This window comes from Tetrao urogallus (genome assembly GCF_951394365.1).
Source record: "Tetrao urogallus genome assembly, chromosome: 20".
Taxonomy (NCBI): Eukaryota; Metazoa; Chordata; class Aves; order Galliformes; family Phasianidae; genus Tetrao; species Tetrao urogallus.
The window spans coordinates 6,252,301-6,270,778 of record NC_136833.1 but is presented as its reverse complement, the minus strand read 5'-3'; the positions used below and the strand labels follow the sequence as shown (position 1 = coordinate 6,270,778).

At 43.0% G+C, this 18,478-nt stretch overlaps 1 protein-coding gene across 3 annotated transcripts in view; it reads right to left on the bottom strand.

The window, feature by feature from the left end:
* Positions 1–18,211, bottom strand: part of TAOK1 (TAO kinase 1) — a gene marked incomplete at both ends in the record, with an annotated part of 29,918 nt that extends 11,707 nt beyond the window's left edge. For 2 of the 3 annotated variants that reach the window (XM_079545204.1, XM_079545205.1), the window contains 12 exons: positions 385–519; positions 1,679–1,882; positions 2,726–2,893; positions 4,773–4,854; positions 5,954–6,047; positions 8,494–8,585; positions 9,371–9,484; positions 9,852–9,948; positions 10,500–10,545; positions 12,155–12,256; positions 15,043–15,114; positions 18,080–18,211. In XM_079545204.1, the coding sequence (XP_079401330.1) occupies positions 385–519; positions 1,679–1,882; positions 2,726–2,893; positions 4,773–4,854; positions 5,954–6,047; positions 8,494–8,585; positions 9,371–9,484; positions 9,852–9,948; positions 10,500–10,545; positions 12,155–12,256; positions 15,043–15,114; positions 18,080–18,211 (1,338 nt within the window). Of the gene's footprint in view, positions 1–384; positions 563–1,667; positions 1,883–2,725; positions 2,894–4,772; positions 4,855–5,953; positions 6,048–8,493; positions 8,586–9,370; positions 9,485–9,851; positions 9,949–10,499; positions 10,546–12,154; positions 12,257–15,042; positions 15,115–18,079 lie in introns of all 3 variants that reach the window. The other variant, XM_079545203.1, reaches the window with a different exon arrangement.
* Positions 18,212–18,478: the final 267 nt, after the last annotated feature.

The window sequence follows — 18,478 nt, the reverse complement described above, 5'->3', positions numbered from 1 at the left end:
CCTGAATTTTGCAGCAGAAGATAAGCTCGTATGGGCTCTAGTATTAGATGATGTCTCCTTAGCCCACTATGAGTGTGTGCATATGTATATGGAAACACACACAAATGGACACAATATACATAAGAAACTAAAGCAGTTTGCTATTATAAACTGCTCCCTGCATTCTGCTAAGCCTACCAGCTCTGTAAGCATCCACTGTACACAAATCACATCTGCCCTGGTGCTGCATTTCAGCTTTCATCAACCCGCATTCTACCATTTCAGTGATAACACCACAGCCAACGAACGCAGCTGAAATCCTGGGAACTGCTGAGAGCTTCACAGAGCCACGTGTGAAGGCATCCCTCCCTGCAAAACCTCACCCAGGCGCAGAGCGTGACGTACCAGCGATGCTGTGCGTATGGTAGCAAAGTGCTCTCGATTGCGATAATGAGACTTGTGGCGGGATACTTGGGGAGGAGACTGGGGTTCTGATGCCCTCGTTCGAGGATCCGATTCCTCTCTGTAGTTTTCTTCCTCCTTATCAGCAAATATTAACGCGACAGAACAAGAATTCCAATTACTACAGATTTTCAGAAGGTTCAGAAGGCATTGAAAGGAAAAGAAAGCAGATCCATTTTACGCTCGTTAGGCCAGGCAGAGGAATGTACTGCAATGGGAGCTGTGATCCAGGGTCTTTAATTTGGAGATTTGGTTGTGCAATTTTATTACTGGGAGGAAAATTACTAATTACTGCTGTAAATGAGAAAAATAAATGGAAAACAGAGAACTGAGTAAAATAGTTTACTTCAAGAAAACATAAAAGCTATCAAGTAGATTATATCAAGTCGGAGAGACAAAAACAACATCTCTGTAACCCTGAAAGACAGAGGATGATTTTCTTCACACCCACCACAGAAATACCTCAAAGCAAATTCTGAGATTTGTGGTGTATTCCACATTCTTACTTTGTCATTCGTCACGCTGCGATTAGGAGTTAGAGATGATATACTAATTAACTCCCCAAGGAAATACCTGTGCCTTTGTTGCATATCTGGGTAAAGAACAAAACATCCCAACCACACCTATCATTAACTGGGAAACGTTACTGGGCTGAGAAAATGCACGATAAGCCATCTGCAGGGAGAGCAGCATGGATCCCAGCGACACACTGCACTGCATCCTGCTCCAGCAGAGGTAAGGCAGCCAAAGTGACTTCACCCATGGCCATAGAGCTGCACTGCCTTTTTTGAGCATCTTTGCTCATTAACCAAATATCCAAATCATGTGCTGGGTGCTTCAGGAACGATTTTAAGCACCACTGTGGTCTTGGATTTAACAATTCAGAAACTAGAAGGGGAAACCCTTGCATCTTTTTGTCCCCAGAAGCAGTACTCTGCAAGATGAGGGCACTCACTAAATAATCCTATTCACAACTGCCATTGCAAGTCCTCATGATGAAGCAGGCAATTTCGAAAACAATTTCATTAGTAAAATAATTGTTACAGAATCAAAAGAAATAAATGATTTTTATAGCAACTTTCCAATGCAATTTAATGCATTTGTGACACAATATTAGGAGCTGCAAATAATGACTTAACGTAGGAAGCACTCAATTACTTTTTTTGACCACTGAACCAACCAAACCCATTCTCTTTTCACGTTCTCAAAGTTATCCAGCCAAAAACCCGATGCTTACCGGCTTTAAGTGAATGACAGAACTATTTGACATCACTGTGTGGTCCCCTTCCATCATATCCAGCTCGCTCTTATCATCCGAGGCATCTGGAAGACTGTTAACACTACTGCTTTGGCTACTGGCACTGATAGACATACTAGGAATGGACTGATTACTTCCGACACTGTTCACTGTTCCTGTCCTGCCAACACCATGATCTTGTTCCTAGCAGGAAGGAATTATTAAAAAAATACAAAAAAATACAAAAAAAATTAAGAAAAATCAAGAAAATCCAAATCCCTTACAGCTCTGTCAGCCGCCATTACTAGATTATATGTTCATTCTATTCCTTTACACAGGCATCTACCTGCCATGTCATGGCAGTTCCCACCCTCCAGGCATTGTCATGAAGCATTTCTCTTGCGGGATGCTGAGGAGAGAAAGCATCACCCTTGTCAAGATTAACTGGCTGATGTCAGATTCTTTTCAACTGCAAGCCTGTTAACAAGCCGAACTGCATCACGACTCAGCCCCAGCGTGTCACCAGAAGCTGTTCTGACACCTGCATCACTTCAGTAAGTGTTCATCTGGGGACCCCGCATGTCACATAGCTCCCTTCTGTAGGTGACAGAACTGGACTCTGTAATTCAGAGTCTCCACGTGGTGACTGCGGCACGCCACCCAAAGCAAGACAAAAAATGAATTTCTGTGCATGTTTTTTTTTAAAGCAAGTACAAATTTCTGTCTTAAGGAGCAGAAGAACATTCCCTAGGCGTACACAAAAGATTACCGAAAGCCTTGTGTACACAGCCAAAACAAGGGAAAATTTGCACAACTGGAAGTCAGCAGTTGGCACATGGGCAAACAGCACAGCGTCTTGCCAGCGCTGGGCATCTTCTGCTTGTCCTTGTGTGTGCCCTCAGGTAGGCTGCACTCCAAGCACAGACAGGAAGGCAGAGTTTATAGCCAGGTGTGTAAACAGCCTCCATTGGTTTCAGCGATACCTGAGTTATGGTTATTTACATGACATCACCTTCCCCTGGTGCAGCATTCACATTTTTCCCTCACCTCTTCCTCCTCCTGCGTTTCAACTGCAGGGCCGTTATGCGCCTCCTGGAAGAGGAGCTTCTTCATTTTACGGTACTGCAGGTTGTCCAGTTCTCTCACTGCATCCTTTGTTCTCTGAATCAAGTCTATTAACACTGTTTCAGGCCGCTCCCGAAGAACAAACATGTGCTGCAGAACACACAGATAGGTGAGTGACCTCCTAGTGCTTGAAGGATACAACCATTATGAGCTCCAGTTGGGCTTGTTAGTTCTCTTTCCTGCACAGGAGGAGAATTCCCTCACAACTAAATGGCACTATGTTTAGACTTCATGGTCCAGCCAGAGTTCAGAATTTCTGAACTGTGTGAATGTTTTCTGATGGGAGACAACCACCAAAAAAACAAAAAGCAACGTGAAAAAAACAAACAGCAAGCAAACAAAATAGGTACATCACACACTGTGAAAACAAGCTGTTTAAAATTAGACTTCTTCAGGTGTTGGTGTATTTCAAGACATTATCTCCAATTGCATTAACCTCCGAGGAGGATGAGCAGCAAATAATGTAAGAACACTTAAAGCCTGAGATGGTTGTTATCTTTAACCACATGGTCAATAACGTATCAGCCAGCTCTCAGCATAAAACCCCATTCCTTGTTTAGTACAGCTAGATAATCAAATATTCAGCACGCAGCTGTGAGTCATAAAACAGGCTGCAAACCTACATGCACTTCGCTGCATTTCACTGCAAAGGTAGCTACATTTTGCCAACAGGTAAAACAATTCTCCCCTATGTATGTCAGATGCAGCTTTTTCAGCCTCCAGGTGAAATGTGCTGTGCAAGCACGAGTCATTATTAACACCACCACTATTTCATTCTGTTCCTTTGGAGGACTGCACCACCATTTCCAACGTGTCACATTCCCTACCTGTCCCTCTAAAGTGGCACGCAGCTGTTTCAGGCTATAGATGTGGAAGGAATACAATCCCAAATGTTTCATTTCCATCAGTGTTCACTTTAATTGCAGTGCGCTGCTCAAAATAAAACCGATCTGCAGAACTCTGAAATGGCAGGACTACACTCCCACACCAAACCTTTCCTGGGTAATTGCACTTTTCTTTCATAATTCACCATTTTGAAAGAGGCAAAAGTTCTCAGAACCATTTAAGTAAAAAAACATGCAAAAAGGTGATGATAAAACCTTCAAAAATAGCATCTGTGTTCAGGCAATGCAAAATTTTGGAAATGTGGCTGTTTAACAGAAACGTGGCTGGGGTCAAAAATCCCACAGTAATGCCATGAGCACTGCGAGGAGAACAAGTTAGCAAAACTCAGGATGCCAGGAAAACTTCAGGAAATCCATCATAGTCACACTTAGAAGAAAGCAGCTGGAACACCAAGGTTCTGTGTGAGCTGCATTCACTTAGGGAACACGGCAGCTTTTTGCAACTATCCACCACATGGACTGTTTCTAGTCAAAAGCAAGGAAAACGAAGTATCTGCAACATACAGGAGGAAAAATGAAGGGGAAAAAAAAGCAAAGAAATAAAGCAGAAGAAAATCTGCAGATGCCAAAGGAAAGCATGGGGAAGAAAAGCTTTCTTACGTCTTCTTGCCCCAGGGGTAACCATCAGAACAGCAGATTTCTACGTGTAAAGCACACAGGTGATGGGAGAGGATAAAAAGCCTTGAGAGGTATATATAGCATAGAATAAAGAGGGGAGTAAAGAAAGGTATTTGTTAACTTATGTATGGCAGCTCTGTCAGGATTAATTATGATCACTGGAAGGATAGACTGAGCTTAAGAAACTGACACCCCTGACAAGCCGATGGTCATCCAGTGCCACTTGTCGGAGCGTTCTTTTATGCTGAGAACAGAACCAGCACGGAGAATCACCTGGGGAACTGCACCAGATGCTGCAAAGGGACAGGAAAGCTGCAACACCCTCAGCTCAAAGGGAGCGGGGACAGCTGGCAGAGCATTGGTAAATGGAACCTACTACTGCAGGTGGGACAGAAGAATGTCACCTTGCCAGTATGACGTGGAAAACAAAGGACAAGCAAGCCCACCTTGAGAAGCTCCTCTGATGTAGGCCTGTCTTGAGGAATCTTCTGGAGGCAAGAATCTACGAAGTTTCGGAAATAGTCAGACCTGTGGAAAGGGGAAAACGTCCACCTGAGTGACCTGCCCAGCACTGAGACATGCATGTCTGGGTGCTGTTAGGAGTGCTGAGGAGGAATCACACAGACCCACTGCTCCATACAACCCCCCGACGGCGCCCACAGCTTCCAGTGGGCCATTCCTGGGACCTCAGAACCACAGAACGCTTTGGCTGAAGAATGTGAAAACATGGGACAACTCGAGAGCTGCGGAAGCGCCGCACGCAAACAGACACCCACTGCCCTGTGAGCAGCACCCTGTCAAATTCCATCCTGCACCAACTCTTCAAGGCCTACCGCAGCCACAGATAGTTTTTCTCTCTTCCCCCCTCCCACCCAATTCCCCACCGTGGGCTTTTGCTACCTCCATTTTTCAGTAATCTGAAAAAAAAAAAAAATGCATGCAATGAGCCGAATGTTTTGTCAAGCACCAGGGTGTGAAATAGCCTCACCAGAAAACCTCTGAAGTAGAGAAACAATTCTAAAAAATATGGCACAACATATTATGAGACATGGGACCACAGCTCAGAAAAACATAATTAGGAAGGTTTTAACCCTTCCGATAAGTTGACTGTGTTTGCTGATTCAAAGCTGAGTCGCTGAGGCTGGGAGGCACAAAACGTTGCTACTGTGATTCATTCTTTTGAAGTTTGTGCAGCAGACATCTGCCACATGCAAGCAGTGTCTTCATCTCACAGAGCAAAACTTCAACAAAACAAGATTTAGGAACTGACAGTGTGGTTTGTGATTTAAAAAAAAAAAAAAAAAAAAAAAGAAAAAGCAAAAACAAAACACAGAAAACCACATTTTTGGCCAGCCTCTGAGCTGCAGAAGTTTACTGGCCCACGAACTGGATTTATTACAGGATCCTACGTTCTTCCAGCAGCTCATCCTGTTTCTACTGCATTCGACAGTCTAAAATGCATCTTTAGTAATTGGTCAATTTCATATGTGGGGTATACAGTGAAGCTAATCAGAACCTTCCGGCTCACATCTTCCCCATAGGAATCCAGCCATTTCAGGAACTCAGCATGACAAAGCACTCCATTTACAGCACTTCCCTCCAACATTCCTCCCTCAGCAATACTCACCATTCATTAGACTGTAGTGTAGGGGATTCATTCTGCGCTATGTGATATAAGGCACTCATTGCGTTCATGTTAAACAAAGGAGGCTTCCTTTCCGCTGCGCAAAAAAGAAAACGACTTTTACGGAGGGGGACAGGCGCGCGTTTTTCGCTCCTTTGCATTTCTTAGTTTACATCCCTTCAACAAGAAAACCGCATCGGCAGAATCACGGCTGCTGAACAGCAGCCCAACCCTGCAATCAGGCAGATATGTTGGCATGTGTCCTGTGCCACTGGTCTCTGAGCAGAAGATGAAAGCGCTTTGAAGATGAGATGCCTCGTCCTCTCAAGTTTCCAAATTACGTGATTTATCATAGTTGAGTTCTCTGACTCATTTTAATGTTCTAAAATAGGAGTAAGTTAACAGGGAGATCTATACTCAGCGTCCAGCCATTAACATTCTTGGTTTGGTGTCACCCACTCTGTTTTATTATTATTATTATTGCTATTGTCTAAAAACCAAAACGCTACAGCTGCTAAAAATGCTAACCAATTTTTTATTCTATCGGGACATCACAGTAGAAGTGATGAAGAAAATCTGGTTGCAACAGCCATCAGATCACACTGAACTGACTAAGCACCGGGCAGGAAGTCAGTAGCAGTCTAACTCTTAGACTATTTTGAGAGTTGCATTCTCTTTGGCTCTTCTCTCTTTCAAGCTTGTGTTACTCTTATAGACTGACACAGCATGAAAGCTTAATGAGGAAGGAGATGATCTCACTGTAACAACAAAATTGAAGCTTCATCAGAATGTTTATAGGGTAGACCTATAAAGCTCAGCCTCACTATAAACACTCCAGAGAAGCTGCTCAGGCCACGAGGACATTCCTACACCAGTGAAAATGCAACAGAAAACTTTCCTTCCTGAAAAGAGGGAAAAAAAGGGGGGGTGGGGGGAGGATATTTATTATTATTATTATTATTCTGCTTTTTGAGCCAAATAGTAGCAGTAAGCTGTGTACCAGAGATGCTGGTTAACTCATCGCTGTCAGAGAACAGACCGGGCCCTACAGATTCCTGACAAATAGTAAATTGAAGAGTTAGGGCTCAGATGTGGCAGCTGCCCTTCCCCAAGCTGTTTGATAACACTTGCCTTTACTCGGGATCAAACTCCTTATCCATTTAACCACTTTAACTGACTGTTCTCCCTATCTTTTTTCCTCTTAAAACGAGCATCAATCTTCAAGAAACAGTGAAACTGAGCCTTCAGCGAGGGCTATTTCTACAACTAAGCAATAGCATGAGAAAATTATCAGATGTCTCCTTTTCCTGCCTCCTTTCCACGCTTATTTCAAAGCGGCACAACTGAGACACCGCACCAACCCAGCCTGTAACACTCTATCACCCCGACCTAGCCTCACCTCCACCAAGCCAGGAGCCATGCACAGAGCCCAACGCTTCATAGTGCAAGAATGCAGCGTGCAGGACGGCACCCGGGGGTGTGGTGGCCATGAGCTCAGTGCATTCCTAGAGCACTGCATCCAGCCAAATCTCCTCGGTCCACTAGGAGCAGCATTCTGTCATGACAGTCACACCCCTTGAACTTGCTTTATATTGGCAACAACAACAACAAAAATCTCTGCTCTGAAGAAAGAATCTGATTTCGTGTCTTGGAAGAAAATGAAGTTGACAGTTGGGAATGTCAGACAGCATTTTTAGCTAAACTGTGCAGTTCGCATGGATTAGTGTGCTCCTGAGAGCTCCTGCTGCCCAGCCAGGCTGCTCCTGCGTTGAGGTCTTTGGAGTATGAGCAATGCAATGTGACAGGGCTGTGAGGACAGCCCCTGGGAGCAGAGCAGGAGGCAGCCCCACATCCCAACAGCTCCCAGGGAGCAGATCCCACAGGCTAAGCAGCACTGTGTGCTGGGCTGTGCTTCACTCAGTGTATTTTTGTTCCCAGAGAATATCCTGCCTTCAATTTAAATAGAATGCCATACTGACACAGTGCTCTTACACCAGTGTTCCACTTTAAGTAAAAAGTATTTTCTAGCCAAATTTATTCACAAGTGACAAAATGCATTGCATATTGCTTTGAAACTGTTTACTTAACCCGAATTTCCTACTATTGCAGGTCTTGTTAACACATCCTAAAACTGCATGGAAATAACATCAATTTACACCACTGTTTTCACATCGATACGTTCAATGGTCCATTTCTAAACCTGTCCAGCAAGCAGGATGTTTTTCAGTTCAAAAGTGATCAGGCCTTCCTACAGAACACGAGCACCTTCATGATACAGTGCAGCTATTTTCTTCATCTAACTCTTTTTCTTGGGATAATGGAAACGCTGCCCCAATTCATATCAAATTGGAGACTTGGTCCTGAATTCTGTACAGCATATTCGGTTCTCTTCTCTAAAATTCAAGCCCCAAATTCCCCCCAGTTCCAGACAAGGAAGCAAGCATAAGTGCTCTGCACTGTAATTCAATGGAGTAAGTTCAAGATATTAAATTACTACATTTTATAGTTTGTTGCTTTTTTTTTCTTCAAGGAAAATAACTTACCTAACTCAATACAGGTAATTCCAAGAGACCAAACATCTACTTTGCCGTCATACTGCCCTTCATCCATGGCTAAAATCACTTCTGGGGCCATCCTAAAATAGGAAATCAGTACTCATAAAATTCTGTGCAATAGAGCACATCAACATCAGCAGCACTGCAATGAAACAAAACGTTTCAGTGGTTTCAACCACCAAACACCAAATCATTCCCCAGGATATCAGCATGAACATGGCACATTCGGAACAAGGACCATTGGTATGTGGATAGAGCTTAGAATGCCATTTAGCTGGGCATCCAGGCTAGTGCAAGCCTCCAGGGAGGCTGCATGGTGTGTTTTGTCCAGCTCTCCATTTACACCACCATCTTGCCCTCCCACATTTCCAACAGTTTAGCTGGCTGGCCAGCTCTGGTGAAATAATCATAGCATGCAGTTGTGTAAACACCACAGATTCGGTGTAAGAGATCAAAGCATACAAGGGATCTGCAAAGGGTTTTGTTCAATGAACCTGGCCTTTCCTATGAAAGAAAAAACACTTCAGTTATTCCAACATGCGGTAAGAACACACAAATTGTTCAAGCCACTGGGGGAATGGTTAAAATACATTACAGATGATTAAATCCCACCCCACCACTTAAAGTCGGGGTAAGGAGAACAACAAAATATTTTTATCACTTTTTGTGCACTGCAAGTACAAGGAATCACAGTTTCTCAAAGTCAGAACCTAATTCCACATGATCTCTTTTGCAGAGTACATTCTATCAACACCACAGTCAGGGAATCACAAAGCTAGCTGCAATAAAGCCCAAATATACTAAGTAGCCAGTAAATGATTCTTTCACTTCACAGCTCCAGAACTGCTTAAAACACTTGGCTTACCAATATGGCGTCCCCACAAATGAGTTGGCAGGAGATGCTATGGAAGCAGATCCAAAGTCAGCGAGTTTCACCTGTCCTGGCTCTGTCAGCAGGATGTTTCCTGCCTTGATATCTCTGGTTAGAGAAAATGCAAATGTCAGTATGATTCCCCTCCAAAACAGAAAATCTTCTGCAGGAGAGATCACAACACAACAAGAATTCACATGTTCAATCTGAAAAACACCCCCATTTCTCCCAAAGACAAAACCTTTAATCTTTGTGCTAGTAGCTCAGCATCACTGTGGATCTTTGAACCTAGCTTGTCTCAAAAATCAACTTAAAATCTCAGCTACATCTAACGGCACACCTAGATAAGCTCCATACAGAATCACTACAAAAAGAAAATCTCTGCTTACAAATATTAAGTTTGGGATGAATAGAATACAATCAGTGAGGTAAATCATCCACAAGTCTATGAGACAGCTAAAGTTTAACCACTTACCTATGGATCATATTGTGAGAATGCAAGTATGCTAATCCCTGGAGAGCACCATGGGTAATTGCTGCTATTTCCACTTCTTGCAATGGCTTTTTATGAACTTCAGGAAAGAATTTATTTGAAATTCAATATTAAAGAGAACAATGTAGATTGCAGCATGCAAGTGAGTACCGTTAATAATGAAAACGCAGACAAAATACTAAAACTTCATTTTACTGGGTCCAGATAGAGAAACAAATGTTCAGTTTAAAAGTAGTTTCCAGCATAAAATATATTCTATAATCAGATGTATCTACAACAGCAGCTATATTCCAACAAGAGACTGCCTTGCAACTGCTGCATTCCTGTCTGTTCTGGGGCTACTCTCCCAAATATCAATTTGGAATTCAACATTCAGTTCCCCATCAATGAACGTTCCAGGACTTGGGATCTAGCTTACGGCAATTCCCACATGAATAACTGAACTGGAGCAACACAAGTGACTCCCAGACAGCTCAGCTTTTGGTCCTGAACTGTTGCTGGCAAGGCAAGGAGATGAACAACCTACTGGACACCCACATTTCTCTAAAACTTCACTTCAAGAAGCTTGATAGAAAAGTGGCCATTTAACAAAAGAGCTGATTTTCAATCAAATAAACACGTGTGACATACCTTCTAGTAAGTCTGATGCTGATCCTAAACAATATTCCATAACAAGCTGTATGGAAAGAAATCAAAATAGTTGTTAGAAAATCTCTAGTGGAGATGGCAATTATTACTGGTGCACACAGTGCTGCCTGCAGTCTGCCCTGTGTCCAGCAAGGAGGAAGAGGAGGAGGTACAGGACTTCAATCTCAACCTGACATCTCATGAATGCCCTTTAACAAACTCCATGTGTTCAGACAAACAGCTTTCACATAAGAAAAAAAGGAGGAAGACAAATATTCAAGAATATATCGTATCCACCAGAAGCACCAAATTACTGCTCCTGAAAAACAAACCTATAATAAACAATAATGAAATGGCATTTAGAGTGACCAGCAAAAATCCTAGCAGACTGTATGCTAAACTTAGCTGGAAATCAACAGTGCTCAGCTATAACAATGCAAGTATTACTTATAACATAAGCCCATCTGAGCACTGACCCTTGCACAAGGGCAGCTCTAGCTGGAATTAGCACAGCCTGCTTGTGTAAGACACCAAGCACCAACACTTCCAATGAAGGCGAGAGCATTCTCACAGCCAGTTATGCACTGCATTACATATCTGATTTTACATCCACGTACCCAGTGTGAGTGCTACACTGCACTTAATCATCAGAGTATTAAGGGGCTACTCAGGGATTTACTTACAGTTTTGTTCCTGTCAGATCTGAAGCAAAAAAAGAAAGAAGCTAAAAAACCTCGTCCTAAAAAACCGATTTATTGAAGGTGATACGGGACACTACTTACACCTTCAATTATTACCTCAACTATTTGATTCATTTAGCATACAATGCTAAAAAGACTTTGTCAATGAAAGGTGCTAAATCACACTGAGTTTGACAAGGTGCTTCCTCTGCATAACCAAATGCAGCTATTCCCACTCACACGTTTTTATGCAGCCTCATACAAACTAAATTTAGTTTGGGGGTTTGGATTTTTGTGGTTTAAATCAAATGTCTGAGAATCGTTAGGAGATGACAGCCAGAGATAAAACCAGCTCATTGGTTTTGTCATTTAAACAAATGCCACTACCAACAACAAAGCATCAGAAATAAACAACACACAACAGAAGAATGCAGTTAAATAGTAGAAATCCTAACAATTCAAGACATACCTTGTTTACAATTACCAGCAGGGATTCTATTCCATTAAAATACAACTGAACACTTACTTCTGGAGCACATTAAGTCAACCTGCAAAGTACTGAGCAGCTCACATTCAGTGGCATACCAAGTGCTTTGTTCAGTCACCTGCAGGTACCTAAAAAGGGTGCCAGGCTCACCTGGACAGAACAATTAGATCTCCACTTTTCTTTAGAGTAAGAAAAGTGGTAGAGGTTTTTTATTTCCTCCAGTTCCTCTTTATTTTGGATACTCAACCCATTGAACTGGGCACTTTAGTGTAACAGCACAACCACCTTACTCTGCAAGTTCAAGGAAAAAAACTTCCCTAAAGCATGTTTTTTAAAATCTATGCTTAATTTTGCTGATCTGTAATGTCTTTGCCTGCACTTATCTGAGTCTGTGCAACGTAAGTGTTCAGGTCCCTCCTGGGAGTCAGCTGGACACAGCTTAAAGCACCCTTAACCAAGGCCAGAGAAGCACAGAGTGCAGCAATGCTTACCCATGCCGTATGCTCCCGCAAATAGCAGCCTTTGTATTCTATACTGTTAGGGTGTTTTATTCTTTGGAGGAACTTGACTTCCTTAATAATATCCTGCCATTTCTGTAGGAAAAAGGAACAGAAAGACTTCGTGAATCTGTTGGCTGATTTCTTTTAGTTAATATGTCATTTATTTGTTTTAAAAGGCAGAAATCAACAGTAAGTTCAAAGTTAAAAAAATTTCCATCGACACTGTGATTCCTCAACTCACCTACAAAACAAGCTCATTGATCAACCCTTTTGAGAAGAATCTCTCATCACTGTAATGTTTTATATCCGTAGGTACACATACGATACACTGGCAAACACCTGAGATGTGAGGAAGCACTCAAAAGGAAGCAGTTCTCTTTAGGGATACCATTTCTGCTGCCCAACGAAACACAGACCTCAATCTGAAAGTGATGTGAATGAGTGCCCTTAAGTAGTGTCACCCATCTCTTCCTTAAGTCTCACAGACATCAAATAACTACATTGTGCTAGAAGATGGCATGCTAGAAGATTTGGCAGCTATGAATCAATGTTCTTGATAACACTTCTCTATTACTAGTTACAGGCAACAACTTAATCTGAGGCACCTATAGGCAAGGGAATCCAGATTTATGATAAGAGGAATGCTGACAGTGCAATTGTAAAACACAAAAGAGGCCAAAAGGTCGTTTTCTAACGTGTGCCTCAATACTTTCACTGCTCCCCTGGAGAAAATCAGCAAGTCCTCCAGCTCACTGCACAGCCATCCAACCTCGGGCAAGAAAGGCGACAGCTGGGAAGTGCAATGGCAGAAGTAGAACTGCTGGGAAAGAAGCTCAGTAACACATGCAGTAGCTGAAACCATTCAAGTATGGAGAAATGGAGATGTCAACATGGCGGTGTTGACACTGAAAATGTTTTCAAGAAAGAGTATCCGTTCTGAAGTTAACCAGAGCAGAGCTTCAAGCACAGAAGGTTCCAGCCCTGAGAAGCTCGTAGGCCCAGCAACGCTCCTCAGCTGTGTGGGTGGGAGTCACTGGTGGATGGAGCATGTAATGGCTTTGGAAAAAGCACAAATCCCAAATCTTCCTCAGTAAAAGGAGGCACAAATGAAAGCAGGAGCGTGGCCGCCACTCTTGAGGAACTCACTCACTAAGCATCTCTCAGCACCAGGAGTTTCATGAGAACAATGTCTGTTGGCTGTACTGCCACAACCTTTCTCATCGACCCAGTGCAGGAATGATGCTGTTGCCTCTGAGGTACTGAGCAACAGAAGCCAAATCAAGAAAGCACCTCTCTAGGCTTCTCCTATACTGGGAGGAGAGGCAATGTGTATTAGTAAAGACCTACTCGTCATCTCCTGAGTTAAAAAAAAGCTCTGAGATCACACGACGAGTTTAAATAAGTTAATGAGTTAAACGAAGTTCAAAACTTATTTTTAAAATAGCACATGTTCTTATTTTAAAGAGTGATTTACCCCACCAATCATAAAATCTTATTGTGCAAACAAAGCAATCATAAAATGACATCAGAATGCCCTTAGTTCCCTTTACATAGGCGACATCGAAGCTCTAGCAAACTTCCAAAGAAAACAAAGTAAGGAAATGCAAAGCATTTTAGTCCTTGTCTTGTTACTTTCTTCAAAATAAAGAAACATATGCACCGAAGACAAACAGAAGTTATTTCTGAAGCACGCACAGTTTGTTTCATTCATGTGAACAGAGTATTTATAGCTCACAGTAATTAAAACAGCAGGACAAGTAGTAAGTACAAATTATTCTTTCATCAGTACACAGTTAAACAAGTCACTGCAGTGACAAAATAGAAGAATGCACAGCAAATTTAACTATGAAGTTAGAATTACTGGAGAGACATTGCCACCTTTACCTCCTACACACAGGAACAGAAAGGAAGCAATGCCTCAGTGCCTGGCAGTGCAGATGATCAATACACAAAAGGCAGTTTTTGTTGTGAGTGAAACTCAGCAGAGTGAGGCTGCCTCTAAGACTGGGATGTAGAGAATGCAGGGAGGAAACCACCGGTGCCTCAAACAATATGTTTACAGTAAAGACATCTGCTGAAAAAACCGTGCCACGATTTGATAGATGTCAGTACCACAAATAACACCAAATCAGCTGCTCGTGTCCTGTCGAGCTTTTCAAGAATCTGTACTGGCACTTTAACGTTTCAAGTATGAAATCAATTCTCTCTGCTAAGCATCTTAGGAAAAAAGACACATCTGGGGTGGCCAAGAAAACACTGAACATTGAAACCTCAGAGGCCTACTTTTCCAGATCACTCTGCAGAGACAACTTTAATCCCCGGCCCTGACAGTTTTCCCTAATTGTGCTGCTGCTCATTCACTGCTTTTGTTCTAGCTGCTGCTTCCAGGGAACGATGCACTCAGTCACACGGCTTGGTGTAAGGAAAGATTCTCCCTGAATCTCTCACTACTGCATCCACCACTACTATTCCTAGTAAGCCTCTGTCCATGAAGCAAAATGGTTCCTTTAAAAGGGATTTAGAATTGAATGTTTAAGGGTTAAAAAAATAATTAAAAAAAAGCCTGAATACATACATGCTCTTTTCTATTTTTATATATATTTTGGGCCTTTTAAAAAATGATTGTTTCTTCACATTTATGTGGCCCCATAAATTGCACTTTGCATCTGAAGAATCCTGCTGATCTTTTCCAGGTGAAGATAAGACAGATAAACACTGAGAACAACAAACAAATCTGTTCACACTGTATCCTCATTCACCTTCAGTTACAGGAGAGCTCTCTCTCATCACAGCCCAGGCTAATTGCAGCCATCCCACAGAATAAACATTTGCAGCAGTTCTTGATATACTTAATATGTATACTCAGATATTCTCCATACCTCATTGGACTGCTTCCCACTGTATGACATCTTCTTGATGGCCACCACCTCGTTGGTGCGCACATCGCGTGCCTGCAATGTCAAAAAGTGATGCATCAGTTCCTTCAGGTCACCACTTCCCATGAGGTGCAAAGCAAACACGCTCACACACAAGGGCTGAACTCTGAGAGAAGCGCTGAGAAACCTCTCTCCATTAGAAAGCTGCTGCAGAATGTGAGAACTGAAGCATCTTCCAAGGGGTGTGAGTGCTGTACCTACCTGAAATCTGAGATAAGGTGCAACAGCTCTCTGTGCTCAGCGTCCCAGGAGTTGAACACCATCATCTAAACTACAAATCACAGCTTACAGCAGCAGCTCTGATTCAAGCAGAACGGATTTTCTCTAAATCAACATCTCTCCTATCCCTGGTACGCTCCAGACAAAACAGAAGCAAGGCCCAGCCCCCCTGCTCCATCCCAAACGTAAGCAGAGATGTCACAGGACGTGCAGAAGATCCCTGCTGCAGCAGCAGCTGCTTTCTTCCCAGTGCTCCCCCAAATCAGCTATCATGTCTTAAGGGACGAGAGATCACACAGGGATGGCAGCACGTGGCCATCCAACCCCAGGTGCTAGCTCAGACTTCCATTTGCTCAGCCCAATCATGTTGCTTACGCTGCAAAATAAGCCTGTGTGGTTTTTCACACTTCAAAGGCAGACGTCCTGATTTCAGGCAGTAACATTTCAAGATAAGGCAAGTTTTGTCTAAATTGGCACACAGCAGTGGCCTGTGCACCTTACAGTGAGCCTGCACCCAGCGGGGATGAGGGCCAAACAAGGCCCCACCTGCCTCTGCTAAGGACATCGCTGGCACAGGGGTGGGGGGGTCTCTCAGAGCAGTGCAGTTAATTGGGATATGGAGCCAAATGATACAAATCAAAATAATGTGCATGCCTGCAGTCACTGATGACTGATGGAAAAGCTGATTTTTTAATGTATTTGTACTACCAGAGCCTATCAGAAAAGGGATTAACAAAATGCCAGCACTCTGCCTCTTGTAAAAGTGGTTTTCAGTCCTATTTTAATTCTGCCATTCATTAAAGAGATTCCCAGAGTTCCCTGCCAGTCCTTCTTTCAACCAGATACAAGCTGGAACCATCACTTCTATACCTTCCCTTCTGTTTAAGAGGACACTCCCTGCTGTCTCGCTGATATTACAATACCTTTCAGTGTTCATTTTTGTTGGCTTTGGTGCCTTTTCTTAAGCAGGGGTCTGGGTTTTTTTGTTTTTGGGGTTGGTTTTTTTTTTGAGACATACCTGTATGTACATATATATATATCTCCTAGATCTTTGCCTCTAATGAGAAGCAATCTCTGGAACATGCAAGTCAGTGAGGAGCTGCAATAAAGCAAGGAGCAAAATACTACAGCAGAGCAGAAGGAGCAGTGCTAACAAAAGGGAGCGGGTTATTCTTCAGCTCCATCTGCAGCATTCCAGTGCAGTAGGTTTCCTGTGTCAAAGCTGTTATTACATTGCAGAACATGCAGCAGGGTTAAGGATAATACAAAATGATTCAGAGGTGCCAGACTTGCAGTTTCTAAGAAACTAAACTACGAGGTAAACCAGCAACTTTCATATCAACTGCAACGAGGGGTGAGAAACTTTTTGGCCATTACAGGGCATCTCATGACAGAAACCAAGAAGAGTGGATTGGATGCCTTGGGTTACTGCAGCAGTGACAAAAGCAAGGCACGAGCAAAAGTGGAGGTATGTCACCACTTTGGTCAGATGCTTTAAAGCTGTTACTAACTATAATCCAGTATCACATTGATCAGAGAATGTTTAGTAGTGTACATTAGCAGATTCAAAATCTTGCTAAAGAAATTTGGCTTTGTTTTCTCTCTAGCTTTACAGGAGAACAAAGGACCCAAATCATACAAAGCTACAGAGTGCTGCAGATGCCACGATGGCAGCATGCTGCTGATGTTTGGGAATGCCATCAGCCTGCAGGTTATGTCCAGCTGAGTGCTGGTTGCACACATTCCTTTATAATGTACAGCATTCCTGACAAACTGCAGAAATATTTCCACTTATAGGAAGACAGATTTTCTGTTCTCTCTTTGTATTTCCACGCTCCAAGCCATGTGAGCAAGGGTAGGAAGCATGGCCACAGGTGAGTGCTGCTTCATCAGAAAGCACCTCCTCCTCCAGATCTGCTCCCAGACAGCAGCAGCTCATAGTTTTAAGCAAGGAACAAAATTAAGAAGCTTTTCCTAATTAGTTCATCTGTGCTGCATTAAATTTGCGCTGGAAGGTTCCCAACATGGTCTGCTGCAATTATTAACAATGAATAGGCATCTCATAAAATCCTGACACAAATGGCTTTCTGAAGGAAAATTGGCAGGTTTGGCCACACCTCCTGTAATTATAAATGTGAAAAGGTTTTTTTTGAGGAAAATGTTTTTTTAATGAAGGTCTTACAGTACGCACTTGGGTTAACACAGAGCAACCTGCAGACAAAGCTGCCCTGCAGTATCTGAGCTACACAAGCAGCCTGGGAGAAGCTGCTGTCCACACTCTCCTGTCAATAAGTTTTATATGGCTGAAGAATGGGATTCTTGCCTGCAGTAGGGAAGGATGTGTCAGGCCAAATGATAACAAAAGCCCCAACATCCAGGTGCCAAACACAAAGAATGGCTGTAAGGCAGCCTGTGGGGGACACACGAAGGGAGAGAGAACTCCTCTCAAGGGAGAAGAGATGATAAGGACACAATGAGACCAACAGAACTGCACTGTCAATCAGAATCGATGGAGCCAAAATACATGTTTTAATCTGCAGAAAAATCCCTACTCGCAATGTAACAGTGCACCTGAAAGCACTGGGCAAGGGCCACATCTCCAGCTCTTCCTTTCAGCTTGTATGCAAACACCTTACAGACACTGTCAGTCTGCAAACAACCTGAAACTGCACAGACATGCAGGAAAAAACCTCTGCTCCAAACATCACACAGACACTCACAGTAGTCGCGGCTAAAATCCACGAGGCACGAGGATACTTACAAAATAAACTGCTCCAAAGCTTCCATGGCCAATCTCTCGGAGATCTGTGAAGAGCTTTTCTGGATCTTCTTTGAAGAAGAGCTCTGCAATTTCGGGGTCCTTCAGGCTGCCCGCTCTGCTGGTTGATGGCATCCTGCTGGGCAGTGAGCCGACCGACTATCTGGGTATAAAGTGCTGCCTCAACCCTTGGTTCATCTGTATGAATGGAGCCTCTTCAGCATGGATTACTGCAAGAAAAAGATTGCAATCCTTCACTGATTATCCTCTGCTCAAAGACCCACAAACAAAGCAGCAGAAGAGCAGCTTTCACTTCTTCCCAAGCACGCAGGCCCATTACATGAAGCAGGGCAACCCATCCACTGGGATGGCAAGATCCCACTGAGACAGCAGTGGAGCATT